The 27,926-nt window shown below is 48.1% G+C and overlaps 9 protein-coding genes across 9 annotated transcripts; 2 read left to right on the top strand and 7 right to left on the bottom strand.

Annotated features, from left to right (window-relative positions):
* The first annotated feature begins 787 nt into the window (after positions 1-787).
* Positions 788-1,741, top strand: DEU56DRAFT_794610 (uncharacterized protein). Its single transcript, XM_041352809.1, has 4 exons — positions 788-974; positions 1,102-1,550; positions 1,607-1,667; positions 1,724-1,741. Exon 2 carries the CDS (start codon positions 1,138-1,140, stop codon positions 1,393-1,395), a length of 258 nt encoding a protein of 85 aa, XP_041210225.1. The 5' UTR covers positions 788-974; positions 1,102-1,137; the 3' UTR covers positions 1,396-1,550; positions 1,607-1,667; positions 1,724-1,741.
* A 2,393-nt stretch (positions 1,742-4,134) lies between these two features.
* Positions 4,135-5,787, top strand: DEU56DRAFT_911151 (uncharacterized protein; the record flags this gene model as incomplete). Its single annotated transcript, XM_041357258.1, has 5 exons — positions 4,135-4,399; positions 4,453-4,626; positions 4,695-5,201; positions 5,260-5,729; positions 5,779-5,787. The coding sequence occupies 5 exons, from the start codon at positions 4,135-4,137 to the stop codon at positions 5,785-5,787; spliced, it is 1,425 nt and encodes a 474-aa protein (XP_041210224.1).
* Positions 5,788-9,700: 3,913 nt separating this feature from the next.
* Positions 9,701-11,926, bottom strand: DEU56DRAFT_794576 (uncharacterized protein). The gene is made up of 5 exons (XM_041352808.1): positions 11,768-11,926; positions 11,613-11,714; positions 11,310-11,555; positions 10,889-11,220; positions 9,701-10,840 (listed from the first exon to the last, which is right to left on the bottom strand). Exons 1-5 carry the CDS (start codon positions 11,886-11,888, stop codon positions 9,857-9,859), a joined length of 1,785 nt encoding a protein of 594 aa, XP_041210223.1. The 5' UTR covers positions 11,889-11,926; the 3' UTR covers positions 9,701-9,856.
* Positions 11,927-11,996: 70 nt separating this feature from the next.
* DEU56DRAFT_900494 (uncharacterized protein) lies at positions 11,997-13,730 on the bottom strand (the record flags this gene model as incomplete). Its single annotated transcript, XM_041356516.1, has 15 exons — positions 11,997-12,249; positions 12,307-12,332; positions 12,394-12,434; positions 12,491-12,607; positions 12,663-12,761; positions 12,814-12,868; positions 12,934-13,010; positions 13,065-13,097; positions 13,149-13,179; positions 13,231-13,259; positions 13,311-13,407; positions 13,464-13,496; positions 13,551-13,570; positions 13,621-13,630; positions 13,674-13,730. The coding sequence occupies 15 exons, from the start codon at positions 13,728-13,730 to the stop codon at positions 12,069-12,071; spliced, it is 906 nt and encodes a 301-aa protein (XP_041210222.1). The 3' UTR covers positions 11,997-12,068.
* A 1,177-nt stretch (positions 13,731-14,907) lies between these two features.
* On the bottom strand, positions 14,908-16,150 carry DEU56DRAFT_939976 (uncharacterized protein; the record flags this gene model as incomplete). The annotated part of the gene is made up of 4 exons (XM_041358881.1): positions 15,717-16,150; positions 15,461-15,612; positions 15,151-15,341; positions 14,908-15,110 (listed from the first exon to the last, which is right to left on the bottom strand). The coding sequence occupies exons 1-4, from the start codon at positions 15,870-15,872 to the stop codon at positions 14,908-14,910; spliced, it is 702 nt and encodes a 233-aa protein (XP_041210221.1). The 5' UTR covers positions 15,873-16,150.
* Positions 16,151-16,696: 546 nt separating this feature from the next.
* Positions 16,697-17,889, bottom strand: DEU56DRAFT_264053 (heme oxygenase-like protein). Its single transcript, XM_041345359.1, has 2 exons — positions 17,226-17,889; positions 16,697-17,171 (listed from the first exon to the last, which is right to left on the bottom strand). The coding sequence occupies exons 1-2, from the start codon at positions 17,676-17,678 to the stop codon at positions 16,881-16,883; spliced, it is 744 nt and encodes a 247-aa protein (XP_041210220.1). The 5' UTR covers positions 17,679-17,889; the 3' UTR covers positions 16,697-16,880.
* On the bottom strand, positions 17,547-20,557 carry DEU56DRAFT_264019 (WD40-repeat-containing domain protein). The gene is made up of 16 exons (XM_041345357.1): positions 20,325-20,557; positions 20,259-20,273; positions 20,097-20,202; positions 19,959-20,028; positions 19,835-19,897; positions 19,720-19,783; positions 19,589-19,673; positions 19,512-19,534; positions 19,303-19,461; positions 19,178-19,247; positions 18,956-19,128; positions 18,661-18,902; positions 18,423-18,609; positions 18,241-18,369; positions 18,141-18,182; positions 17,547-18,078 (listed from the first exon to the last, which is right to left on the bottom strand). The coding sequence occupies exons 1-16, from the start codon at positions 20,439-20,441 to the stop codon at positions 17,779-17,781; spliced, it is 1,845 nt and encodes a 614-aa protein (XP_041210219.1). The 5' UTR covers positions 20,442-20,557; the 3' UTR covers positions 17,547-17,778.
* A 1-nt stretch (position 20,558) lies between these two features.
* Positions 20,559-22,365, bottom strand: DEU56DRAFT_264033 (uncharacterized protein). Its single transcript, XM_041345358.1, has 3 exons — positions 21,783-22,365; positions 21,039-21,726; positions 20,559-20,979 (listed from the first exon to the last, which is right to left on the bottom strand). The coding sequence occupies exons 1-3, from the start codon at positions 22,298-22,300 to the stop codon at positions 20,824-20,826; spliced, it is 1,362 nt and encodes a 453-aa protein (XP_041210218.1). The 5' UTR covers positions 22,301-22,365; the 3' UTR covers positions 20,559-20,823.
* Positions 22,366-24,403: 2,038 nt separating this feature from the next.
* DEU56DRAFT_263978 (putative oxalate decarboxylase/oxidase) lies at positions 24,404-26,783 on the bottom strand. Its single transcript, XM_041345356.1, has 15 exons — positions 26,774-26,783; positions 26,337-26,705; positions 26,213-26,286; positions 26,059-26,153; positions 25,933-26,007; positions 25,839-25,882; positions 25,695-25,788; positions 25,542-25,644; positions 25,297-25,492; positions 25,231-25,240; positions 25,141-25,175; positions 25,029-25,092; positions 24,932-24,965; positions 24,821-24,880; positions 24,404-24,766 (listed from the first exon to the last, which is right to left on the bottom strand). The coding sequence occupies exons 2-15, from the start codon at positions 26,615-26,617 to the stop codon at positions 24,627-24,629; spliced, it is 1,305 nt and encodes a 434-aa protein (XP_041210217.1). The 5' UTR covers positions 26,618-26,705; positions 26,774-26,783; the 3' UTR covers positions 24,404-24,626.
* Positions 26,784-27,926: the final 1,143 nt, after the last annotated feature.

The following is a 27,926-nucleotide window of genomic DNA, read 5'->3' as shown; positions in this document are numbered from 1 at the left end:
GCACGACAGTGAAGATCCACGGCAATAGTCACTGGTTAGAGTTTGTCAGCCAATCCTCCGCAGTACGAGACGTCAACTGTGGAACACCAAGAGCAATGCGGAAAGCACTCGAAGACTGAAATACGAGAAAAAGAAAAATAATAGTTCGTCAGTCCTCCTATATGTAATTGTAAAAAAAAATACTATGCGGCGGTAAGTCAAGAAAGCCGGTTGGCCAAATCAGATCAAGCACCGTGGCATGCCCAACAGCATGGAATCCATCAAACGCTTGACTACGCAGAAGTTCAGCCTCGTAATGCCAAGCTTCCTGATGCGAAAATTCGTGCTATTCATTGCAGCCAATGGCGGGACGAAAGTGGAGTAGTGACGGGAGCGGCACTTGTAGAAGGACAAAGTGCCGTGGGCATTGCTGAACCGACAGTATCCCATTAAGTTAGGTGCAACCTTGTATGTCTGTTGGCATCAAACCCCGCATTCCCGAATCAAGGGCAGAGTACTAACTTACTAGTCGTTCCCGTGCCGAGCAGCAGACTCCGAGGATAGGTATGTCACAGTATACAGATGTTTGGTATAATGAAATGTCAGTGGAGAGCGCAACACTCGCAGCGTGGCCCTGCCTAGTACTTAGCCCATGCTCGAGTATGCGAGCCGTGCGTGTGACTTGGCAAAGGCCCCAGCTGTGGTTCTACGGCTCTAAAAAATGTTTCTGGAGATTTCGGAGAGATTTACAACGTGAACGTTCCCGAGTACGGTGCCGCCAGCGTGGGAATGACATGGACGTGCATCGGTTCAAGTCAGCATCTGGAATCTTCGTGAATCTCTTCACCGTCCTCAAGGCTCATCTGCATCCCGTTGTAGCTTGTTCAATTTGCGACGGCGCGATCCCAGTTAACTGCAGTTTGTTTACTTGATTGGTGTCGGCGTTTCCCTCTCAGTTCAGGCAGTGCTGCAAAAACACGATCAAGGATGTCACGGTATGATTATTTTCACGTTCTAGTCTAGTAAATGTCAGAGGCTTGGGTCCTCGGGACAGGGTAGCGTTGTGATGTACTCGTCCATTGCTTCTTGGCCAAATGCTTCGATCTCACAGGTTCTTTGCAGGGGACGGGGTGACCACGGCAAACGACATCTTCAACAATGACGCTCACCCTAATTCATGCCGCGGCACTTCTCCCACTTACAAACGCTGGCTGGATTCGGGAGCAGACAAGATATACGGGTTCAGTGTCGTCCGGTGAAAACACAGTTCCGGGCTTACGTTGTCAAAATCGGCGGACTTTCGTCTTGAAACCCCTTCATCACACCCGCCTTTATCAGAAGTATCTGGCGCGGTTGAAGAGTGGACCCTGGGTCCCTGAGCATGCGTATGGCATAACTCGAGGAGCTAGAGCCTAGAGACCCATTACAAAACCTTTATTGTAAGTGACTTAGCTTTTGTAAAGAGTTGATTGCGCCCGGATTTATAGATTGAGTAAGTTATTGTGGAAATTGCTTAAGCTCCAAGAGGAACTGAACGGGGCCCGTGACGGCGTTTGCCTATTCCTGAAGTTCTTGAAACGTTGAGCTCTTCTTCGAGAAAGTCTGTAACATGGCCTGAGTGCTGCACCTCTGATCCCTGAATCATTGCATGAACATTTTTTTTCATCTTCCGATTGTCTGTTGCTGATGTGTTGTTGGCTACATCCTGTGCTTTATTTAATAGACACGGATGTACATACCAGAGTGAACATTAATCTCCATGTCATCCTGGATCTCAGGGACGACACGTGGTAGGGTATGCAACATTGTTCACGCGTCACGTGCGAAATCAAGACTACTCAAGATCAGCATCACAAATTACAATCACTCCACCAACTTGGCTCGGTTAACTTTTTGGATGGAGTCATGGGACCCGCCACTGCTCAGCGTGCACTGGATTTATCACGGCGTTCATATCCCAGCCGTTTTCAGAATTTGTCAATGAGTCACTGGTCTCTTCTACCTGGAACTTGTTTGTACGTCCAGATCTGCTTGCCTGTACTAGTGTGTCCTGACAGCCATCCTGTCGTTTAAGTTATCTCCTTGAGCATGGTATTATCCGCAATATAACCAGTGCGGAGAAAGGCGCGTGCCTTACATTGCAATTCACGATGTATTCCTAGACGGCAACCTGAGCAATTTTCTTACAAGGTTCTGACCGAATGAAACTCGACACCCACTGTCCTTACTTCACACTCAATAGCCATACTGGGTCGAGCGTTGCAGGTTTTTGGCCCAGCCGGCAGATCCTGGCATGTATTCCGGGTATGTATGTTACCCACTGAACAGCATTCTCACTTTACCATGGTCAGATTGCATTTGGTGTGACCATCGCGGGCGAATTTAACGATGATTGCAGCAACTGTGCGCTGTACCTCACAGGTGTCGGGAATACTGCGAGCTATGGAGAGTCGTGTTCTCTCTTCTTAGACTCTTCACAATCATGGTGGTACGACGCCATGATAGCCTCTAACAGCCTCGTCCAGTCTCCTATGCGGCCCGGGTAGTTGGGTCTCCGATATGGTTGGACGACTTCGAACTGTTGGCTTATCAATTCTAACGCTGCATCAGCAGGGCAAGAATCAGTAGACGAGTTCGAAGTTAGAAGACATTCAATTCGAAGGTTCAACTCGTTATACTCAAATGCGGCGGCCTGTTGTAGAGATGTACCTTTTTCTGTTAATTTCACACTTGGAGATCATATTCTGACATCTCTGTGGTAGACTTATGTAGGGCCACCGCCATTAAATCGCCATCGCTCGGTTGTCTGGGTCAAACCATACGAAGCCGGTGCCCGCCCGCAAGATTTAAGGTTTGTTGAGCATTTGAAACCGATATTGGTTGCAGTACGTCCTTTCGAGCTACCAACCAGTTTCCTCATGAAAGCCTTCTCAAACTAGTCAATAAAAGCTTCTGCCGTCGAAGCTTCAGCTAAGCAGCTTTAAAATGTAGCCCTCAATGTGGTCGAGCGCCTGACACAAATCCCATCCAGGGCTCCAAGTGATCGGATCAATAAAAGCGGGCTCCTCCGCCAGTGGGCACTCAGGAACAACCCAGCTACCCTGGCGCAAGTCAGATCCATGGTCGGCATGTATCACTGGCGGTAAGGAAAGTCGCGATTTATGTTCTCAGTCCACTGAGCGTAAGGCCGAGCCCCCGAGCGCCAGGTCGAGTCCGAAAATCCCTGAGAAGCGGTTCGGCGTCATTGTAAACACGAGGTACTCGCAAGGGATTTATTACTCAGGCTGCTCACTTTTAGGAGTTCGCGTTCACTTGGAACCCGAGCACCACTATCTCTCACTCAAATAAATTGATTTTACATTGCTACATAACAAGATAAATAAGGGCTAGGCCTACTGTGCCAGGTTTAAGGGGTTGCGTTAATTCACCACAATTACGGTAAGGGTTAGGTACGAGTCTTAGCGGTGCTCGGATCCCAGGAGAACACCCTCAGGCTATAATTAAATGAGGATTACTAATTCACGACGGGTGTAAATGAAAGTTGGGAAATGAAAGGAATTCTCCGTGTTCGGGTCGTTCGCATCGCCGGTGGGGTGAAGGAGATCTGTGAGCTTCTGTGGCCAATTGGTGCTGTCACTGGGCTCCCTGATCAGCTAGAAGTTATCCCTCATTCAAACGGCTTCTCGCGCGTAGTCCTTGTTGTCGGAATTTCTTTTTAGGCATGGCAGTGAGTCTTCCGAGTCATCACGATGCTGTCTTTTTACGCATGAATCACGCAACGTGCCTACAGGTACTGCTATGAGCCCGTTCTTGATTGAATCGGGTAACCAACTGAGGGTGGTTATTTGTGCAGCACCGCCCGTTTTTACCGTGGCACGAATCAATAGAAGAAATACCGTTTTGTGCTTCAAGAGCATCGCGAATTTCGAAGCCTTGCGCAGGTAGTAACTTGATCAAAGGGGCTATCGATCATGGCTATCGTCCCCTCTACTACCAGCCTTAGGTCACGCAACTGCTCTGCTATCCGGTAAACTTATTGCCATGTTTGCCGACACTGATACCCCCATACCCTTAAGCTAAACTGTTATATTAGCCCGGATCCGTTTGATCGATTGATATGCTTTACCTGGTTTCATCTCACATCAGATTGCTCTCATGTTGCATTCTCCCGCACCAATCGTCGATCGCCTACGCTCCGTCACGCTCCACGCTCACAAAGTGCGTTATGAACATCCCCCATCGTCATCCACTGGTAGTATGACAAGTCCATGTGGTCCCGATCATCCGCGGCCAAATTCACCCAACCAAAATACAGACGAGATTATTCGAACGATCATGAAGGTCAGAAAAAGCTGGAAAACTCTGAAGGGCAATAAGGAGCCTGTATGGCCACCCAATCTCGAGGCCACAATGCTGAAAGGTGCAGATCACTCCTGCGGGACACAGCCTAATTAGTTCACACTATTCCTTCAGGCCTCCAAGAATATGAACCCATTCGCTCAAGGGAAATACGAAGTTTAGGTCGATTTCCTCAGCGCAATCAGTTCATATCAGAGTACATTCACCGTAAGACGGGAAAGCACAGATCATCAAAACAAATAGGCAGTCGTCTGCAACAATTTAGGGACACATCCGAGGGACGAGAATGTAAGTATTTGCCCCGTGTTCGTAAGACGGTGTCATTAAAATTCTATGTTGGTTTATTTTAATGGAAGTGATCGAGTCCCTCAGCCGGGTCGGATCGTCACGGAGGGTTTCTCCTCATAACCACAGTTTTGAGGATGCTTCGCCCTCCCCTTTATCTTCTGACTCTTCAACCGGCGACAGCTCATCTACCTCCTCATCCGCCGACTCATCCATACCCTCTACACAATACAGCCCTGCCATGTCATTGTCTAAACGAAACCACATTCCTGAAACGCGTACTCCAGTATATATTGACATTTTGCCAGAGTCTAGTTCATTCTCAGTCTCAAGCTCACCCTCCTTGAACGCGCCGCGTACCATACGAGACATTGACTCCACCGTAACCTTCGTCTCACCCTCTGCTGTCATTGGCAAGTCATCCTATATAGTCTTATTGGATGGTGCACCCATACACAGCGAGGACACAAAACTCGAATGCGTTGGACCATATTTCGCTGGTTCTTCCGGTGATGGTCCATTGCTGTACAGCACAGCTCTAGTTCCCAAGTACTGGGAAACCTTGTGCAAATGTCCAGGTCTGTACTTTCTGATCTTGACGTGCAGCAGGCGTTTCATTGATTTTTTTTGCCCAAGACCCCACCGTATACACCATCATTCAGGATGTGTACCGTGCTCCAGACCCAGGAACTCCCACGACGTCCTCAGGTCGCCCGCGCCCTGTCGTTATCTTCTCTGCTACATACCACTTCCGATACACCTCTGTGCACACACACACGTCTTCCATGTCACCACAATTGGCATATCAAGCCAATTCACAATTTCCCGCAAACACTCATACTTCTCCCGATTTAATCAACCCCACCGGCCCACTCCCTTTCCAGAACTACCCTATGTCCTTGAACTTCTCGGAGGAAGGGAGGCTTCAGTCGCACGAACACAGCACGCAAAACGGGCTGGACGAGCCGTTCATATTGGATGGCAGCCTCGATAATTTTTCTTTGGATGACTTCATGATTAACATTCACGACTCGCCTAACACCACACCAATAGAAACGATGGCACAATCGTCGTCGTCAGGCTTACCAACGGATATCCGCAATTATGTGAGTAATTGACCCAATGAGGGTGACCTCTCACTTACATCTCCATCAGATCATGTAGCAAAGTAGTGCGCATAGTATGATCATAATATTGGCCTGTACTGTATGCTTGTGTACTTGTATCGTAGTCCCCCATTGATTGGGGCCAAATGCTTCCAGATTGTGTTTTTATCCCTTGACATTCGTCCTTCTGATGGCAATGAGAATCGTGGCGTTGCATTTCGCTAGTTTCTGCGGGCAATCCATTGGGCACTTAAATATTGTCATGATAGCCAATCCGGTGTGATGTCGGTCCATCACTGTGAGTATTTACTCGCCGCAAACTCTCTTGTCTCCGGGGTCAGGTCAGACAACTGATCGACGCCCCTGGGAATTCCTGAAATTTGGTCCTTCCCAGGGTCCACTTATCTTGCAGTGCGCGTCACCAAGTGCGTCGACTCACGTACGCATGGCCGTAGCTGCCGCCATTCCGTCCTATGTTGGTGATGCAAACAATGATCACAGCCCCTTACTCGGTGCTTTTCGTACCGCGTCCGCCGACCCAATTTTCATGTCAAGGAAGTGATCGAGAATGCTGGCGATGATGGGTTGGTAGGCGAGAACATTACCAAGCTGCTCCACAAATTTGCCTGATGATCAACGCCACTATCATAGGGGTTTGCATAAGGCGCCAGAGACATGAACTCTTGGCATCTCCGTGACTCCAGTAGCGCTTACCGCTGCAGCCGCCGGCGAGGTGTTAATTGAAAAGGCGTTGCTGCGCCTTTGGCGCCAAGCTCGGAGATGCCTGTAGATGTGCCTCGTTGGCAATCAAATGGGAAACACGAGGTGACGGAGGTGAGATATGTGGTAAAGACTTCCATTTTAGACCATCATTTTTTTTCAAGTGATAAGTATGCGATTGGATGCGCGGCTTACGTGAAAAGTCCCTCGTAATCTTTTGACGGCCCACGTTACATAGGTGGGCTTTTAACGTGGGTGTGCTGTTAGTGGGTGCCAAGATCAGGGCGTAACCGTGGCGCTTTTACAGTGGACGCGCCCACACTGGCATGAAGAGTAGCCTAACCCGTCGCATCAATATTATGCGTAAGGACCCTTCTGGACCTCGATGATATTAACTGTCGCCGTGTCCATGTCACTGGGTCAGCGTATGAGTAGCTTCATACCTTGCATCTGTATGAGCGGACATAATATGTGGGGTGAGGGCACCGTTTAGTAACAGGATGTCTGGATGGGATTTCTGCAAGTTAGGTAAAACTCAAGTCTTGCCATTTAGATCGTCAATATGTATCACTTACCCGGGGGCGAGGTTCAGGTGAACCTGGAGTGCTTGGAATCTATACGAACGAACACTAGCGCGATAGTGGTGTTCAAGTTGTTCGAGGGTTGAGAGCCGTGAGCCCCGTGACCGACCGATAATTTGGTGACTGGCGCTCGTGCCTGTGACCAAATAAATAAGTATCAACAACCGCGCCGCATAAGGCCCCGAATATTCGCCGCAACGTTAACACCTTCCCGGGACGTTTATATATTCCGGCGGGTCCGTCGATAACTCGCCTCTCTCGAATCCGGACTGTCAATTATGGTGTTCGGAACAAATAACTTGAATGCATATTACGACGAAATATTTGCGAAGACCTATGTCTAGATCTCCTTGAAATCCGTTCTGCAACACCAAATACACAAGTACCACGACGAAACTTGAAAACCAAGAAGAAAAAGCCAAATTCTCCTGCTCCCTGCATAGCACCAGATTACCGTTAACTTCATCGAGCATCTTCCGAGCTATACGCCACTGCCAGTCGATATATACACGCGCTCCTGGAAAGCGATTGAGGTCATGCCGGTTGCTGCATCAGAGTAAGCCACGAGCCGAGCGTGATATTCTCGAACGCTAAGGATGAGGCGTGGTCCTAGCACAAAAGACTGTATAACTTGCAAAATATGAAGAACACCAACAAAAATCTGAACTTCGAGGGAAAATAGGTCCTATAGAAATGATGAACCGCAGTCGCATGTAGAGGTCAGTGAAAGCTTGGCGTACCGCTAAAATCGTCGAAGACAAACTAACTACGAGGCTGAAGCAAGACACGGCAACGTAACTAGTAGCACGTTCAATCATTCAGCGGAAAAGGGAACCACATTCACAATATGAGCTTACCTCGCAAAGTAAAGCACGTGTGATTTTATCAACACCATGAAACAGTCGCCAATAATCCCTCCAGCCGAATGTTGTCGCAGTTCACGGAGGTGTTTTACAGCAATCCAAACTGCGAGACACAGCGCGAGGACCTCCCAGACAGTGCCGAGTATCCAAGTCATGGATAACAGAAGTGTGGAATTGTCCGCATCGCCAACCGTGCACGCATAGGTGCCAGAGAGAATGAGCTCCTCTTGTATTCATCAATGAGCGCCATGCACGGTTTTCATTTACAATTAAGTGTACCCCCTGAAGTATCCCTCGTTGTCATTACCATGGCCACTCCGTCGAAAATGTTGACAGCAAAGCACACGACGACGAGAAATATCAGGATCCTTCTGGATCGTTGATACATGGCATGTAACCGAGCGATCATGATGACTGCAACATGTTCCGGTCAAGTCAACATCTATGATAGTTCTTGTAACTGCACAACTCACCGCACAGCATTGGAAATATCACAACATCCGTCCAACTCCCCACGAGGTACAGAATCCGGCCTGAGAAATGCAGTTAGTGATGGGCCTTAGGTGGATCACACACTACAAACAGACTCACATCTGTAGCAGTCATGATAGCAGACGAAGAAGCTGGTCAAGAATGACACTCACCCCTAGTACAGGGTGTGGCGGTTAATTGAATGGGAACAGCAGGTATCTATACAGAAGACTCACCACATCTGTCAACAAAATCGTCGGAACATTGACTGTATGCCACTGGTCAGAAAATACAAACACGGTGAATGCGAGAAGACATACTCAGTATGACCAGGCTAATTGTGAGAGATAGCATATTAGCAGAACACCAACTGTTAAGTCTTCCGAACATACAAAGCAAAAAAAATTCCAAGATAGCGCACCTAGAATATTTTCAAGTCAGCACAACTTCACAACAGGCAAGGTACATACAGTCAGATAGAGGACAGTCATCCCTTACAATGTTGCCTCTATCGCAAATCAATATTGTTCTCCCGGCGTGGAACTCTGCTCACCCAGACCAGTTCGACCTACAAACAAATCTTAGCGAGATGGCTGCTCCGGTCATAGCGTCAACACACCTCTTGTCCGATGGTAAGGGCTGGAAATACCTTTGAGAAATCAACAATTTTCTCTAATGTTATTATGCTCACCGCAATCATACACCACTCCAACACCAGCAGCAACTGGAAAACCACAATCAAGGTCAGATCGAGACATCAACGCGAAATCTGACTGCTCTTCATGAACCTATAAAATAGCTGGCAATACGCCAAGAGTTGATGAGTGGCCAATAACTAGGGTCGTCTGAGACTAGTGTCATGCTGTTAGAGGATGGATGTGAGGGAGCGGGGAACTTGGTGGACATACAATATTATGATATTTGTGTTAGATATACTACCATCCAGCGCTTATATGGCCGAAGATCAGGGGATGATATCCGTTCCTGTGAATGGATAGTGTGATGTCACGTTCGAAGTGATGTAGCGTGCCCACACCCTCAACGTTGCAGCGCTTAATCAAATGAAAACTGCAAAACATGCCACCATAAATGCACCTTGCACGGGCGGAACGTTGAACACTTGAACACTGCAAAAGATGAATGAACGTAATTAATTAGTTGATTTTCGCGTCCCGGTGTTTGCAGATCAGGCAAGCACTTCGCATCATTATATCTGGTTCATCTGAATGGTCGTCCGAATCAGTTTGGTAGAAAACCAAACTGACCGGAAAAGTGGAGGACCTCAAGGGTCACATACTTGTTGAGGCAGTCTGCGTTCTGTCTCTCCCTCTCAACCTCCTGACCATCCTGTATTTAATTCAACCTAAACAGGCTCATCTGCATGGATAGAGCAATACACTTACTTGTATATTATATCATACTGTTAGAGATATCATAAGCAACTCCGCCCATATGGAGTTGACCGCCGACATACGCTCGCGATGCGACGAACCTACTTCCACTCGCCAAGAATACTTTCCATGGCCTCTTCCACAGCCCACGCTCCTACCCGCGCCCAGCGCGCATCCTCTCTTCGCAAACACCTAGTGATCTCCTCCGCTCCAACCTTGGCGCTCTTGCCCCTTATCCCCTTCGCACGCATGATCTCTCGAACAGGTCCAGCGAGCAACGCCGGCGTCACAGAAATATAAGCCTCGTCTTCCTCGCACATCGGTGGATCTGAGAGATATGCATCTTCTTCAGACATCGCGAACTTGGACGGAGAAGCACCGGTAGAGGAAAACATCGTGCTATTCGCGGTCGAGAACACAGTGTTATTTGCGCTTGAGAAACTAGCAGTGCTGTCCCCAGTCTTCCACAACCCGTTTGTATCGCCAGACCCATGAGAGCGCGACACAGCAGGGACGGGCATCAGGAGTCTATCACAGAGCACGATACTACCTTCTTCATACAGCTTTAACACCGCCCATGAAAACAGGCGCTTCATCTTCACACGCGGTGCATCTGTGGGCTTGGTCCTCATGTGGGTATGCGCAAGAGATTTCGATGAGGAAGCGTGAGTATATTTCGACTCGGAGGCTTTCTGCGTTTGCGTAGCTTTGACTTTCTCTGCCTCCTTCTCTGCTCGGGCGCGCCGCTTCATCTCGGTACGAACAACCCGGCCAGCTAGGAGTGCTAGTTCCGGAACGCGGCGTAGATGCGAGAGGGTGAATGCAGGGAGACGGGGAGTACTATCATTCAGAGCAGATGCGCGTGGCGTCCTGTCATGCGCTGTGTATACCGTCCGCGCCTTGGGGGTCTGGTCGGACGGGACGTGCGGCCGCTTAGTCGGCGTGGAGAACAAATCATCATCTACATCCCAATCAAGCGCCACAGCGGGCGCATGATCCATATAATGTTTGAGGTACAACCGAAATGTGTTCTCAGTCAGGTCTCGTGTATGTAAACGGGAAGGATGACGAAGTCTTGGTAGGTCCTGCAAAATGAGGTTAGGTGTTGATTGTATACGACGCAAGAAACTTACTGCGGATCCATGTTTGATTGGACTTGATGGGGCGGAGGTCGTGCTATCTGTAAGTGGTGAGGATGGGGCATGGGCATATAGTGGACGTTTCAAGGGAGTACGGGGCACGGTAATATTCGTCTCCGATGCCAACGCATAGCTTTGTCTGTTGAATGTAGTAGCTGGTAGTCTCCTTTCCTGCCAATTTCCGAGCTCTTCCGAACCTGTCTCACATGAAGAAACAACAAGAGGCGCTGGTATCTCAAACGGTTTCGGCACGGAATATCTCGACTTGTGAAGCTCCACGACAGTTTTCCAGTGTTTCCATTGGTCGTTAGTTGACTTGCATGGCTCTTCAAGTCCAATCACGCGTTGCATTTGTGAAGAGCAGCCATGGGGGCACGCTCAGCTTGAAGTAAAAGATATGAGGCGCAGCACTTACCAATAGATTCAACTACTATTTGTCTCGCATCGTGGAATCGAATGACTTTGCCAATTACTTGTACTGGGTAGCCAATAGCAGTGACAGCAGTGGGCGGTGGCGGAGGAGGGATAGATCTATTTAATCCATGCGACGTCGCCTCCCATTTGGATTTCTGAACCGAGCGACTTGCATCAGAATTTGTTGGAGCTTTTGGTGGCGAGGGATGACGAAGTACGCAGTCTATGACAGCTGTAGAATCGTCGACTATCGATCGAACTCGGTAAGTACTCAAACGCTTAACCACAAAAACTGTTCACTCACTAGTGTACAATGTCCGTTTCTCGTAGTCCTGGATTCCAACCACTATTCCAACGATAAGCACTGTTCGACAAGGAATATGCCCCAGCCAGTAGAAGTCGGTATCTGGTCCCACGGGTGGTTTTAGTAGGTGTTGTGGTTAAGGAAACGAGGCAGACCTCTGGCATTGCTTTCCTTCATCGAGAGGGCGTCTCTGATGAAGCATGGAGCTGTCGCTTCCTTGGTGAATGTCCATTTCCAGATGTCTTGTGCGGATAGAGATTTGCTGGAAGAACTCATCTCGGTGGACTCAAAGTTGCCAGTAATCTTAGCCACGGGTGGGTGAGGAAGGGGTCGTGACGCGTAACTGATCATGACACGTCCACGTGATCATAATGTCTCGTGACGGCATCTGCAAAGTTACAGCTAAACATAGTCACTAGCACCAGTGTACATAGTTGCACAACCTGCTGGAAGCTACTAAAGACTAGGTCCTATTTCCAAAACATCTCCACACCAATCCTCATCGCGACTTCTAGGAGTTTGTTGCCATGTATCTAGGGCTATACTATCACCGAGGACCAATCCCCGTCCACGATCCGATTTCCAGAGCTCAAGATGCATCCGTGTAATGAGAAGGGCATGTACCGTTGCCTGCACGCTTTGATACCGTCCTAGTGAGTATCTTGCTCCGCCGACACCAACACAAACGACGTACTTCGAAATCATGTCGCCGTACACAAGCTGGAGTGCCAACAAGTAGTACAGTAAGCCTAGAGCCTAGCTAATGGAAATGAACGCGTACGGGAAGAAACCCTAGGGTCAGGATGAGAAGGAGTGAAAAGACTGTTTAAATGGCCTCAGCCATAAGCACGAATTGCCAAAAATGTTGCACTACGCACCAAGTCCGCAGATGAAATAGAATATGTTGTGCTGAATGAGAATACTGAGCAGGTGATTGCGGCTTGTAAGGCCTTTGTAATGTTTGATCGAGCGGTATAGCGTGAAACATAGAATTTCTGTGAAGAACTGGTTAAACTTGATAGATATATACAATATTCAACGCTCACTCACCAAACTCGCCAACCACTAGCAAGACATAGGCTACAACAATGATGCGACTTCCGCCGACATTATAACAGCTGGTGATGTTGGGTATCGGAGGTTCAGTTACTTGTAAACATATCAGTTGGTGCGACTCTTCGGCAACGACGGGAACACATACTTTCCGTTGAGTTGCCAAAGTTAGTCATGAGATAACCAACTGGAATCATAATTGCCTGTGAAATGATCATCAACTCAAACCGTTACTCAATAGGGACGCTTGAGAGAGATCAAAGCGTACGACAGCGCTACATGTGAGAATGATCAATATCCTCCTGCTTCTTCCCCAGATGGCGTACGTTCTCGATATGAACATACCTACAGTTACAATGTTTCATCATGAGAACAATACATAATGAAGGTCAAACCCACTTTCCGCAGTTACCAACGTAATTCCCTCAAGCCCTGTACATAAATGAGATGATTATTAGTCTTAGACGCTTCTAACACACTGACACGAGTTCATCACGAAGTATGTCTCGCATAGCTGTTTGACACGTCAGACATCGTACAACACGCTCTGAAGAAAGTACTTCACACTCAGTGGCAAGGCGGGTTGCAAAACCTCTATATATAACATTTTCAATCATGCGAACAGTTATATGAACTCAGGCTCACGGTAGGTATCTGTCGCTAACAGCACAAATGGCAGATAGCGGCACACCAGATACAACATCTTGACCGCCCCCCACCTCGACTTGCGAAGATATGCCAGCTTCGAAATGGTTGAGCTGGGAATCGCAAAAATACCAATGACCAGAGACGATGCACCTCATCATCGAATTTGATGATATAGTCATAGACCTTTGTAAATGTCAATTGAAAGGCACACAGAGAAGCTCCGGTAAAAACACGGACCCATATTACAGTTGCGGACACTGGGTTGATACATTTAATGTCTGGTGGTTAAAAAGTGTGTTTCTCTCACCATAAGCGTACTAAACAGTCAGAATATGTAAAATCACCATTTGAATGACTCACGTTTAGATTCAAAAGAGAATGTCCTACTGCGATTTCAGCTGGCGTATAGAGGGTCATGGGGAAGAGTATCAAACGGCGTACCACTGCTCTCAAGCACTATCTTTAAGTAGCCAGTATATTTAGGCACAGGAATTCGATGGATCCTTGCTGATGGGGGGCGCCTCGGGTATGTGTGTGAATGGTGGGTAGTCCACTTGCACTAGCACAGTCTTATGTTGCAAGGACACAATTGCGCTCATCGTCACTGCGTATATTGGACGCAAATCATGAAATGAAGTTACTTGTCAAGGCCCCGTAGGACTTATAACCAACGGCACGGCATGACGCACCAGACACATCAGGGCCCATCTCCCGTGAGATTCACAAGTGGAATGACCAATCATTTGCTCTCGAAATTCTGCCCAGGATATTGCTTGCAAGTATAGTTGATGAGGTGAGTTATTCTCGGATTTGAGGCCTTGATAGGGCTTGGCTGATATCTTGGTAGTGCGCGTAAAGCGGTCTTGCCATGCCGGGCTGAGAAATGTCTCTTCGGCAGACACCGAGACACCCACAATATTCCTGTGCACCGGAAAGATAGACCCCCGCACGGAAACATGCCTTCATCAACGCCACCGAGTCCCAGCCCAGTGCCCGTATCACGCCTCCACGCGCCTCCATGCCGCCGGCCGCGATGCGATATCTCCTACAACCAGGTCCCCGACCCCGATTGTCGCTACCGCTCAGGCTAAACGATCTCGTACTTCTGGTACTGGATGTGTTCAAGTAAAACGTAGAGCAGAGGCGCATGTCGCTGTGCATTTCCGTGGTGGGATTGGAGGGACTAGCTTCAAGCAATTGGGGGCTGGACGTGCTGGACATGTATGGAAGGAAGGATCGTGGAGAAGTTGCGATGACTCATTTCACCACCCTCCATCTGGTGGACACCGCTGATGGTAAAAATGTAGGTCATTTGCACCACGAGTCAGATCTATGTGAATCTCACCCATTCAAAATGAGCCGATAAACTGAGAGCTAGACCTGCGCAGCAAACACCATCGGATCTACGAAAAAAAAGGTGAAGTTTGTAATGTAAAGCCTCAAGACTTTTAGCAAGGCCGAAATCATTGCTAGAGGCACAAAAATAGGTTAATCGTTGTCTCTCTAGTAGTGACTCCACCCAGACGTCAAGTTTTCTCATGCGTTCTCAGGATAATTCTGCATCACGCGTTTGAGATCCGTGTCAGGGACTCGACTAGCCATCTGGCATCGACACCTTCATGAGCCCCATGTCATCCAGTGGCTTTGTAGGATCTAGAGTGAGCTGGAAACCCAAGGAATAAGGACTGAGTTTATGACCACCGATCTGTACTAGTCGAGATGAGCTCAAAATATCGTGTGCGTGGTAGGATGGCTTTACCGGTTCGCAACGTGTAGACCGAGAGAAATGCTGGAAGACTATGGGAAAGAAAGAACATCCCCGAAAGACGTTACTTACGGCCGACCAAACCCAAGACAAAAATAAAATCGTCTCTCAGTCCACCTTGCTCGTTGATCCAGTGCTGAGGCTTGGACGCGCAAGGTTCGGGATAGACTTCTGGATCTCGAGATGGCCCTAATTGTGAAGCAGTAATCGTTAGGCCAGGGGCTGCCGAATACTGTGGTCCCAGATGGAACACGACAGTTTTCCTGGTGCAAGATTATCATTTGTGCAATAAGTTGTTTGGAGATCACTTGCCCAAATCACATCTGTAGTAGGTTGTTCGGTTGGGGAATCCTGCAACGCAAAGGATGTAAATTTCAGGTACACAACCACGACAACGAGAAGGAAGGCTTTCAGACGGGGAAGGGATTGTTGATCGTCGAAGGTCGGTGTTTTAGTGGATATGTATGATTGAATCGAGTTACCTCGGTATCTTCCAATGACCGCATCGAGCTCAGCCTGGACTTCGGCTTGCTCCTCGGGGAAACATGCGGCAGTCACGAGCACCGTGCATATTATCACACTAGTTTGACCCACGATTTGAACAACATATCTTCGGAAACAACTAGAAGGGCACTCACCGTATCTGATCCAGCTGCAAAGACAGCACCAGCAAGAACACCCATATCTGTTTCCGTCAAGTCACAAAGACCGTCTTTGTCTAGCATGTATTTCCCGAACGAAGGAAAGGCCATATCGGTCTCTTTCGCGCTATAGAGTTGGTCATTCTCTAGCATATGTTTTGCGAATGAAGAGGGCCGATGTCCACATTGCTCTGCTATGGAACGATTCAAATAACGTGTGGATATTGGCAGGGCAGGGCATGCTAATTGCTCTTTCACGATTCAGCTGCTTCGTGTAGAGTTGCCTGCTTTGCTCATGCTCCCGTCTCGGAATTCTTGCCAGGCCATACCAAGAAGACGCAGGGGAGAATGGATGAACAATATTTTGATGTACTAGTACCAACACTCACCACAGTATATATATCCGTCAAGTCACCTAACTTTGATGTAGATGCATATGGTCAGTAGTATATATTCAGGCCGTTAGCAACGAATCCAACGATCGTGAATGCTATTAAAATTCGAAGGAGCCTTATATAAGCGCCAGCGCTAAGAAGAAAGAGTTTACTAAGCAAATCATTGGTCCAAATCTTCCTTCAACTTCCTCGAATGGCACTACGCCGCACTGGTGGCAGGGATACAGTTTGCCCGCCCATCGTCGCTGTGCATATCGAGGATCCTTCATCACGGTAAGATCCAAAGCACACTGGGCAACGCATTGACATGTACACCTGGCAGGTTAGCACTTATCTCTCGCGCCAACATTATAATGAGAAGCGGATATTTTCTTGACCTTACCGTATTGTTCTACTAGTATTTGCCATGATGGTGGCTCGTTTGTCGCCACTCGAATCAATTCAAAGTGGTTGGTTTTTGCAGTAATTGCAATCATAGTGGCGGCTCGCACTTGGATATTTTCTTCATCTTAAATTTTCTGGAGTTCACTTGGCCCGTTGGATTTGACTCGGGAGAATCTTCCTTGTACCTGGGAACTCCTGCGAAGCTGGATGCCACTGTCATCGTCTATCAGTTGGTATACCTGACGAGATGAGTGACTTGAATTTGGGGACCGATGACTACGACCTTACAAGTTCTTAATCTTCATGACAGTGGGAGCTTGGTACCGTAATAGTGTACATGCGTTCGACCTGAGAAATCTCTCTTGGTCCGGAAGAATTAGTGTCAAAGGGCTCTCAAACGGGTGTCCTCTCCGTCATCAGGCCAAAACATCTCCTCAAGCTCCACAACTCTCGCCCAAATACTCTCCATCGCACGTACAGCTGAGCTCGAAGGCCCATGGTGACGTCTCGCGAAGTGCCTGTTTGCCAGATCCTCCACCTTCTGGACAAAGTCTTCGAACTCCGGTGTCGTCCAGTTGTTTGTTAGTTGGCGGATCGCATTCGCAGTATTGTCTTCTGAGACGTTTTGAGGAGGGAGCAGGGATTTTACATACTTCCATGCGTCGAGATATACCTAGGGAGCCTGTGTCAAGCAGCGTAATTAATATCAAATGCGAAGTGCACACACCTGTTCCATTGCCCATAGAAACACGAGCCCCTCTTCCAACGAACCAACAGATGCTACCCTTGCCATCTCAGCTGTGTAGTCCCGCGTAGCTTTCCGTTCGCTCCACCCATTAATATCTAATCCCCATTCCTTTGCAACCCCTTCGAAGAAAGCAACCTCGCGAATAACTCCCTCCAAGCATATTGTCAATAAGGCAAGAGTCTCTCTGTTTAATTCCTCCTCAACAGCAGGTCCATCGAAGGGAATTTTTGAAATGAGCAGACCAATAAAACGTGGATATGCGTGGGCCGCATAAATGCGATCCTGACAGAGCCACAGCGCAAGGCGGGCTGGAGATAGGGTCAAGGTACCAGCAGCCCTAAGAAATTCGTGCTGAGTAGCTGCGCTGTATGACCTCAGAGTAGTGTTTTCTTTCAGATGATGCGTGATACCAGTTTCACGTAAAGCATGCATGTCTGGCAATGTGGAGGTGAATGGTGAAGGTCAGCTCAGTACGTGGGTAATGCATAACGTCAGGTCATGCGAATTATCTTATCTTATCTTATCTAGTTCTTCACTTTCCTGGCAACTCAACTTCCCAAACGCGCACACATCCATCGGCGCCAGCGCTCAAAATGCGTCCCGTCTTTTTACCATCGGTTACATGTGCGTCACCGAGCCAAACGACACAGTTAACGCCCCCTGGACACGCCCCTTTAACGAGAACGCGTTTCGAGGTGTTTTCCAAACTCCAGACGTAGACATTGGTGTCAAGAGATCCCGAAATAACATGCGTCGGAGGTGACGATAGGGCCGGCAAGAACGCCAAGGAAGATATGCGTGCGGTGTGCCAGTCCCAGCGAGTCGGGATAGGCTGGCGATCCATCATATTGTTATTATTTCAGCGTGCCCGACGGAGTGTTTAACAAAACGTACCTCGCCCGTCTGTGAGTGATATAATGCAATCTTTCCGGCAGACTGCAGACGCGATATTGGTAACGGGCACCTGAATTATAATTTGTGCTTGAATACTCACATTTCCTTGCACTATCAATGCCCCGTCACTTGAAACCACCAGCGCAGTTATCGTGCCCTCAGATTCTGGCAGTACCCGTTTCTCCATCAACGTATTGCCGTTCCAAGTGTAGACGTGCACGCGCTTATCCTTGAGCATGAGGAATCAAAAAAAATCACAGCGTATAAAACGGAGGTGCCCACTTCTCCACCAACTGCGACCACATTTTCCCCAGCGCCCACTGCACTTGGCGCATATGATGGCTTCAGCTCGAAAACTCGTTGATTGTTACGGATTGCCTCAACGGAGCTGATACCAGCGACAAATACAGTTTCATCTGACGTCACTGCCACAGACTTGGGCTGCGACAATGAAGGGATGGAAGCAGGCCTATCACACCCATTTCAATAAAACGACAACGCGGAGCGGGAAATAACAGACGTGTATGCGTATCCTTCAATCTCTCGGACCTGATCATCATAACCTGTGGTGAATACCTTCCCAGAGCCTGCGGTCGCCATGCCAGATACAAGACTGGTGTGTAGTGTGCCCCCCACCAGCTGAACGGCATCCGAGGGTGATGTCGAGTTCGCGTCGTATGAAAACACTCGCCCATCAGCTGACCCAGCAAAGAACGTGCCCGAAGATGTTGACGAGGCTGCGGTGATCGCTTTCTGTGGAGCCTGCACGAAAAGTGTCACGCGAAGCACCATGAAATTGGGGAGGGATTGCATACCTGAAGGATGCGAGTTGGCTTATCGCCCGTCCGCGGGTCAAAGACGTTCAAATCACCAGACATGGAGAGTGACACAAGGTCACCAATACCACTCCAGACACCGCCGACTTGCTGGTTGGGCACCCCACTTCCAACCGTCCAAGCCTGCAACAACTTGCGGGCCTCGACGTCCCCTAAATACGGAGTTCAGTCAAGGAAAGCGCATTACTTTGTAGTGCGCACATAGTCTAACAGTGCAATCCAGAGAAGTAGTAAAGAATGACTTGCTGTCTGGGCTCCAAGAACAGGACATCTGAAGAGACAATGTGAGTCACCCAAACTAAGAAAATGCTTCCATTAAGACTCACAATGGTACCTTTGTGTGGGCTGTCAGTAAGCTCTGCGACCGTGTCACCAGTCCTCCCATCGTACAAGAAGATCTTGGAGTCCGAGCCCACGCTAGCGAAGTGGTCGCCTGAGGGTCCAAATTGAACATCTTGCACAAATTTGGCGTGCGTTCTGATGGTCTTCACACTGTTTATAGTCAAGACTCGTACACTATAAAGAAGTTTCAGACCTTATCATATTTGAAAGGGACGCCTGAAGGATGCCGAGAATTTAGTGTTCATTCTATAACTTTAAAAGGTCGGGTACCTTGATGAAAGACGATAGAGTTGTCATCGGAGGCGGTGGCCGCCCTAAAGGGACGCTGATACCTAATTGAAACAGCGTTGATGACCTACTAGAGATGACCTTGCTGGTTCACGAAAATGGCAACGACAAACCTTTGAGTGTCCGCTGATTTGACCCGTCGAGGAGCCGGAATCGGCAAGGAAAGCGTGGCCAAATCTTGAAAACCACTCTTAGTCTCTGTCTGATATGCACGAACATCCTGCGTACTTCTCTCTGCCATCGCCAACCGCAATTATCCGCTTGCTTTCGCCATCCCAAGCCAGGTCGTTCCTACAGATTGAGCACAGATGTCAGCTAGATAAACTTCCAATAAGCAGAGCATGCTACTTACACTTTCCCGGAGAGAACTTTGTATTCTCCCTTCACAGATTGGTCCTCGCCTATAGTGTCCCATATCTTGACTGCAGGATCACAGATCCGACTTGATCAGTGACTGTGTTCATCAGATGTGATACTGGTAGAGGCGCACCTGTTCCAGTAATGTCTGCGGATGCGCAGTAGAAGCCAGATGGAGAGAAACGTGCAACAGTCGTGTTGTATGCGTGACCAGAAAAACTTGTTGATAGAGCGGCGTTCTAGGTGCAGTAAGTATCAGCATTGGACGATCACGAACATCATCAACAATCCTCACCTTAAGGTCACGAATCTAGAGACTCATGAGCGAATAGCATGAGACATATGAAGGGCGACGACGCACGATCACAGTTTTTCCATTGGCATAAATGACCTTATCTTTGCTAGCTGAAAGCTTTGTCGATGTTCCACGCACGGTATTGGGAGAGCAAGGATATAAAGCGATTCGCTTAGATGACATTGCAGGGGTTACTGTAAGTGGGTCTAACAAGATGTGTAGATTGATCAATATCTGAAACCAAAGTCTAGGCTGTCGCAGCAACGCTGCGGATGGTCGTGTCAGGGGAAAGACAAATTAGGAAATTGGCAACCATCAGCTTGACGAGTCCTTAGCCAACCAAGAGGTCTGGAGTAGAGGTTTACAGTCTTGGTTCTACAAATGTTAGCAGGGTCATCTGCTCTCAGTACTTTACAAATCTCAAGAAAAGTCTCAAGAGCAACACAAAGTGCTAAAGCAGGGGGAAAAGGTGACAAAGTGAAAATGTGGATCAACAACGTAGCATAACCGCCAATAGCCTACAGCCATGAGGAAAAGAAAGCTTAAGCAAGGGGGGAAAGACCATTTAGCCATCTCGTGGACATTCTTCGGTAGAATAGTTCTTCAGCGGATCTTTTCTCAATGCTTCTGCTTCAGATCCAATCATGGGTCCTCCTCCTACAGTTTTTGGTTTCATCACCGTCTCAGGTGCAATCATTGCAGCCGACGTGCTCATTTCCGGCTAAATCGATCAACCAGCCGTCAACAACATTTGCGCGCCACACAGCAAAGCTTACTCACCTCATCTCTGAAGGGTGTGAATCGAGGAGTGGACGGAATGCCGCCACCGTCGGGCATGTCATGGAATGGTATAACGGCACTGGTCCTCGTGGGAGTCTTTGGTAGTGCGTCCTTCTGCCTCGACATGGGAACGGGAGGTGGGGCCATCACACCCTTCGCTTCCATGTCTGGTCCGGGGTCTCTGAAAGGCACAATTTTTGCTGCCACTGCCCCCGAATTTGACCCAGACGCGATTCGTCGAGTGCGACCTGCCTGCTTTAAGGTGCTGCCCGCTACTTTGCTAACCTCCGGTATATTTTCTTTCACCCGAGATTTACGTGTTCCGATATCAGGATATGGTGTGACTGAATCCGTTGCGTCCGCGGACTCTGCTCCAGAAGGATCAACGAAGATTTGGAGACGAGCGTTTGTGCCTAGCCGCGGCCCGGGTCGAGACCCGTGGACCTCGGTTTGCGATGACGACGAAGGAGCTCGAGAAATAGATGCGAACAAAGGTGCTGCGTCAGAAGATGAGGAGGTCACACCCAACGCTGTTCTACGACTTGGAGCATTTGGGGCGGGCTGCGGGGGCATTGAAGCTGCGGTCATCATTCGCTTCTGAAATTCACCGTGCTTGGCTACAAGTCTATCAAGGGGGGCAGCCTGACGCGCAATTCCAAGTAGATATGCGGCATCTGCCTCACTGCGTCTGCGACGAAAACCTGCCTCAAAACGAGCCTTGCGTGAAATTAGGCTAGAGCTTACCGTCCGGCTCTTTCAAGTGCAGCCGCGTGTTCCTCATAAAGCAAAGCATGATTGGTTCCAATATCATTTGCGAGCAAAAATTTGTAGATGGTAGTCGGTTTCTCCACATAGCTCGCGTAAAGTACCCAAAGTTTGAGGTACATCGACGTCCCTTTCCATCGTCCGTTTCGGTTGTCCTTTAATATCCTTGTCGCCTCTTCCAGAAGCTCTAAGAGTCCAGACTCTGCACTTTGTCCTTGGGGATAGTTTTCGACAGTCCATTGAACAAAACGCGAGTAGGCTTCCAGTGGATCATCATCATCATCTTCAAGTGCGATTTGGACGTTCATACGAAAGCGCTTACGCGCTGCAAGTAGTTGCGCATCCCGTTGGGCGTGAGGAGTCTGCAGGATAGCTGAAAGAGTGGTAACTCGACGACCAGATGCAAGTGGCTGGATATTCTCTTTAGCTGCCTCTAGAACGTCACAGTCCACGATCACAGGAGCTTGCGTGAACACGTCGACTTCTGTATTCTCCATGTGCCAGAGAGAAAGTTTTGGATTCAGAGTGAAATTTTGGTTAGTAGATGGTTGTAACTCGTCACTGAGGTGCTATTCATAGTGGCAACAAAACAAAGCTCAACAACGCGCTGTTGGTCACGTGAAATACGCGTGACTATCGAATATTCAATCATTGAATGTCTGGACTCTGGATTCTGAACTCTGGACTCTGGATTCTGGACTCTGGATTCTGGACTTGGATTCTGGACTCTGCAAGTTGCGCCGCGTGCACGCCACGGCGCCCCGATATCGCAGCTCCGGTCTATTATGCATATCACGTCACGGGTGCCTGGGTAAACATTCAGTATGTTTGTATACTTACTGTCTTCGACAGAAACATTTTAAATTGGAGACTTACTAGTGGTCGCGGCCTATGACACCTGCACACTCCTGAATGCGGATTCCAAGATTGTCTTCCTTTGTCTATAATGGTCTGGCCAGGGGAGACTATATGGATGCATATGCGAAACTTCCGAAATCCGAGGTGATGTTGTTCACACTAACTCATTTGTTACCTTATACTCATATCTCCAGCTTGGCGATGCGACAGGAAATCCGAGGTGATGTATATTCAAATTGAACCCACTTCAATAGACGGCATAAATACACCCGCCGACTCATTTTTGGGTCGCTCATCTTTCGCCAAGCACGGATACTGTATGCGGCCGTCAGAAGCGCCGATCAGCAGGGTGGCAGAAAGTGATTTGCCATGGAGCCTCAAGGGCTGCTCAATGACAGAAGGGTCCACAAAATAGCAAGGTTCCTAATAAACCCCAGTGCCATGTTTTTGTTCGGCTGCTGATTGGTTGCTTCTCAGGCTGTCAGTGCATCATTGCCTGGCCATGGCCGCATCTCACAGACTCGCCATGGCCTATCGAGGATGCCATAATAACATCGCATAAGAAAACCTTGATGCTGAACGTCCACTGTCCAGTATCCGTTCTCATGGCTCATGCCATCACCACAAGACCCTCGGCAGCGACATGGTGCTCATTCCAGTAATACGGTCATATGTTCTGCGCAGTGCGCACCTCATCTTGGACTGTCTACTGGCGCTAAGCACGGATTTTTTGACCCAATGCTCTTGGCTACGAGTTATTAATTCATATATGTTTTGATTCAATGTAGGTACTTAATATTTTCAGCTGGACCGCTTTCAGGATCATCAAAAATTTACGACTGTTATATTATTATGACATATGACATATGATCCGCTCTGATAATCACTTGTGTCATTTTCTTTGTTTTGACAGTCGATGTCATTCACGGCGATTGCAAACCGACAGTTGGTCTAGATGCATTGAGCGCTTGGAGAACATGACATGTGTAGCGCAGAGTAATCATTTATCAGTATGCCACGAACACGATGTCATTGTCAGACTTCAAACCTCTGCAGTGGATGTTCCATGCACTGAACCGAAGTGTTATTACTATTATTGTTACGTACCGCTCACCGTTACCTGAGCTTGCGGAACCGTAGCGGCGAATCTAAGTCACACGCACTCAAAGAGACTTTCGAACAAAATTTTCTAACCAATGATACTGAAACACGAGGGGGATATGCTCTCCTCTATTATGACACGTGTCTTCCTATTTGATACCAAAAAAACCTGACTTGGCGCTCAGTTCAATGTCCTCCCGAACATGGAAGGTCGTTGCCGTCAAGGGCGCAACCTTGCGTTTTTGGATTTACATATATTATATAAACTAATGGCCAAATATGGTTTTCTCCTGAGCTCTTGACCCGAGCGCCTCGTTAGATTCGAGATGTGTGGCATGGTTTTCGTCACCATTTGATTTCTTTGTCGTAGCTTGCCGTAGGGTTTTCATAGACGCCGTGAAAGTAAAGTTCAGGTTCCACCCATTGAGTGCAGGGAAGGCGGCTCGTATCATAATCGCATAGTCACCCGCGGCGACAAGCTCCGAAACAAAAAGATTATCTACATGCATGAATGCTACTTACGCCAAGTAATCTGAGTCTCAGACTCTGAAAGCACTCATATTAAGTTACGTATAACTGAACAAAGTAAAATATACTTATCAAGTTTCAATCAAAATTTCACTGATCACACCAAGGCTCAAAGTAACAGAATTCAACGTGATATTGGCTACAAGTACGACTTGAAAGTCAAAATACCATGATCATATGGATCGTTTCTAAATGATAAAGAATAAAAACATCTTCAGTACGGTCACAAAATTCACAGGTCGTGCTAGCGCTCAAAAACTCGTACAGGTACGTGACAAATTATTTGTGTTATCGTTGCGATAAATAGGTCCAGAGCTTGGGCACCGCGGAAGTTGATTAATGGGCGGGGCCGACGACCTCCTGCTTGACCTTTGAAAGACCAGCAATAGTAGCGTCATCGAGGCCAAGATGTGCTTTAACAAGCTCAGGTGGCGTCAGTGCAAGCCACTGAGTCAGAGAAATATCCTGGAACAAGCCTGTATTGTGGGGGAAAATGAGTTTGACGTGGCATAAGGTTTGAGACGCCGAACCTGATCTGAATATTTCCAGAAACACTAACGTGGAATTGCCGAGATTCTCAACGTAATGGCCTAAAAGATATTTAGAAGAGATGTCGGACTCATCATCACGTTAAATCATACCATATGATGGTGGGATGTATGCGATATCGCCAGCCTGAAAGCAGAGAAGCACTCGCAGTTTGAAACTGCTGATCCACATGTTTGGATAGACGCTTACCTGGAAGTTCATTGTAGTTGCCTGAGCAGAAGAAGCATAAACAGTAATGCGAGCATTGCCTGAACTGGAAAGGGTTTAGCTAGACTAAATCTCATGTGAATCTGATACGCACATGAAGTAAGTCCACTCAGGTTCCGTGGGGTGCCACTTCACAAACAAAGCTAAGTAATGTTGTGTTCTCAAGACAGAAGGATATCCTTACATGAAGCTCCCTAACAACACAGTGGGTTAGCTCGGGCTCTGATAAGGACATGTAAGAGTCACAAACCTCATGCCGCCCACCTCGACGGTTACTTCAGCACTGCAGACTGTGGTAGAGACAGGGAAGGTGCGCGTGTCTACGACCTTGTATGAACCTCCTGATGCCTGCGTTGCGTTCACCTGTGACATGGCGAATGTGAAAGGCATCGGGGTATCATTCGGAACCACCATGTCCGACTCGACATTCACGGGAGGAGGTGTAGCTAATGGAGAAGTGAGTTCATACGATGACTATCAATGGGAAAAACTTACACGGGAATATGTACAATTCACTTGCTGGGATGTGATCGAATGCTGAAATATTTACCTGGAAGTTCTTTGCGATAACCTCTTTGGGCACATGGGCCAGCCAGTCCTGTTGATCACGTTCAGCCAAGGACCCCACACACCAGACAAACAACTGACCGTAAGAAGGAAGGTGGAATCTTCACTAAATGTGCCGGAGTCGAAGACCAACAAAAACTCTGCGCCGCCAGCTGTGGTGTTCTTGGCCTGAATACTGAATCACAGTTCAGCTCATCGCCTCTGTGAAAGAGAGACAACACATACCTGTGGGGATAACCTGCAGGGAAGTACCATATATCTCCTTGTGACTGAATCGCAGTTTAGGCGAAGTATACATGAGCGGGTGGGATGTACTCACAACATCACCGACGTAAACTTGACCGTCTGGTGTCACAGTGCTGACACGAAGGTCACCCGAAATAATATATGCCCACTAATAAGAGACTGTTAGCATCACTCTCAGCAGTTTTAAGAAGTTGTATACCTCGCCATCATTGTGCCAGTGCATCTCACGGATGGCACCTACTTCCAGACGCATATTGACACCTGCCAAAGCAGTAGCGATACCCATGGCATTTACTAGCAAATCGCAAGTTTCATCAATTGTAAAAGAGGAAGCCATGACATGAAGCACATACCATTCTGCTGCCTTGCCCAACCACCAGTCTGAAGGCGGTTGTGGCTTAAGGAAAAAGGCCACTTAAAATTCGGCCTAGTATGGACTTTGAGAAATGAGAAAACACCGTGTAGCATGTACCTTACACAGATCCACTATCGGTCGTAGGAGGTACAAAGAGGTCGGGGTTTTGCAGCTCTATTGGAATATTTTGGGGTCCAAGGATGGAAGCCCCAAGGGTGCCGCGAATAGGTTCGGGGATGATGTTCTCGGATTCATTCCACAGAGGGAGGTTGGGGTCATCACTGGCGTAAGGAACAGTTGGGCTAGCTGCCGGAGCTGAAGTCACCGCTGAACTGGCAGCTGGGATAGCAATTGCAGATGACAGAAATGCCAAAGTCGAGAAAATTCGGCACCACGAGTGCATTTTTTGGAGTATGCAGAGATGAACCAAGAAACTTAAAAAATTACACTGAAGGAACTAAACATTGGAACTGAGTCCATCCTTTTATATGCTTTATGGAACCGAGGTTCCGTCATTATTATACATAACGTACCAGGAAAGGACCGCGACTCACCGCACCATAATTGATTACGAACACATCTGGTTGCGATAATTCCGGATGTATTAAAAGCAGCACCGTGTATCCGTGCAAGTAGAGGAACCCCAAGGACGTTACCGGTACACCACATGATGAAATCTTCGCAGGAGGTTGGTCTCAGCTGGCAGTACATTGTCGTCGTTTGGGAGTTTATTTTTGTAACATTCCAGAACAGGTCATCTTTGGCACGTTGTCCGACCCTGTTTGTCCAGCGGAAGAAGTTGATCAAGCCAAGTTGGTGGTACCGTATTGACGCTCTCCTGTTAATCTCCAAACTGACTGGCCTAAAGCTTAAAGCTTTGGGTTTCGCTGGCAGCCCCAGACTATCTATCGATATCGTCAAAACCTGCCCACTGATCTTCGTGAATTTCTGTTTTGTCGATCAGAAACAGCTCGTGGTCGTATGGGCGGCAGAGTTCCGACCCCACCCGTTGGACAAGTTGTCTAAGAAAAACTCATCGGGAGGCGCTTTTCGACCACCTTGACTTTTTCGGTCGGCGGCGTTGTCCAAGAAGACGCATCCAATTCACGGAATAGTCCGACCATTCATGGGAGTCAGACGGAACAGTGGATTAGGTAAAGCTCAACCATGTTGAGTCGTTATCGATCTTTCCTAGGATCTTTGCCACAGCCAAGAAATTGTTCACACTACCAAGCTGGAGACTTTGAACTCACTCTAGGCGAATCCGGGTCTCGGAATGCAAGCATTATCTTAGTAAGATGAGAGGCGTTCTCACTGGATCATCGATCGCTTTCGCGCAGTTGACCGTTCCTGGTGGACTGGACAGCTGATACCGACCTGTGTGACAGATCAACTTGGTCTGGTACACTGCGCCACGCTCAACATGAAATGTAAGTCGTTAACTCTATAATTGTTCGCGTTTTTTGATTGCCGCGATTTTATATGGGCCAACCTATCACGCGCGGGATATTTGGGATTCAACAAAGTCGATCACTGATCAGGAACACGGGATCCTAATTTAACCCAGTGGCTCAACGTTCCAAGCCTAACCCTGAGTATGACGAGTCGCGCTGGGAGGTCCCTCACCTATGTCATCATTCTATGCCCAACCGGACCGTTTCATCGATAGGCTCCTTGCCACCAAGCTAGGCCCATTTTATCATAGAATATCT

The sequence above is a fragment of the Suillus clintonianus genome (genome assembly GCF_016758775.1).
Source record: "Suillus clintonianus strain FC179 chromosome Unknown DEU56scaffold_23, whole genome shotgun sequence".
Lineage (NCBI taxonomy): Eukaryota > Fungi > Basidiomycota > Agaricomycetes > Boletales > Suillaceae > Suillus > Suillus clintonianus.
Note: the sequence above shows the minus strand (reverse complement) of the source record. Positions and strands in the feature narration are given on the sequence as shown.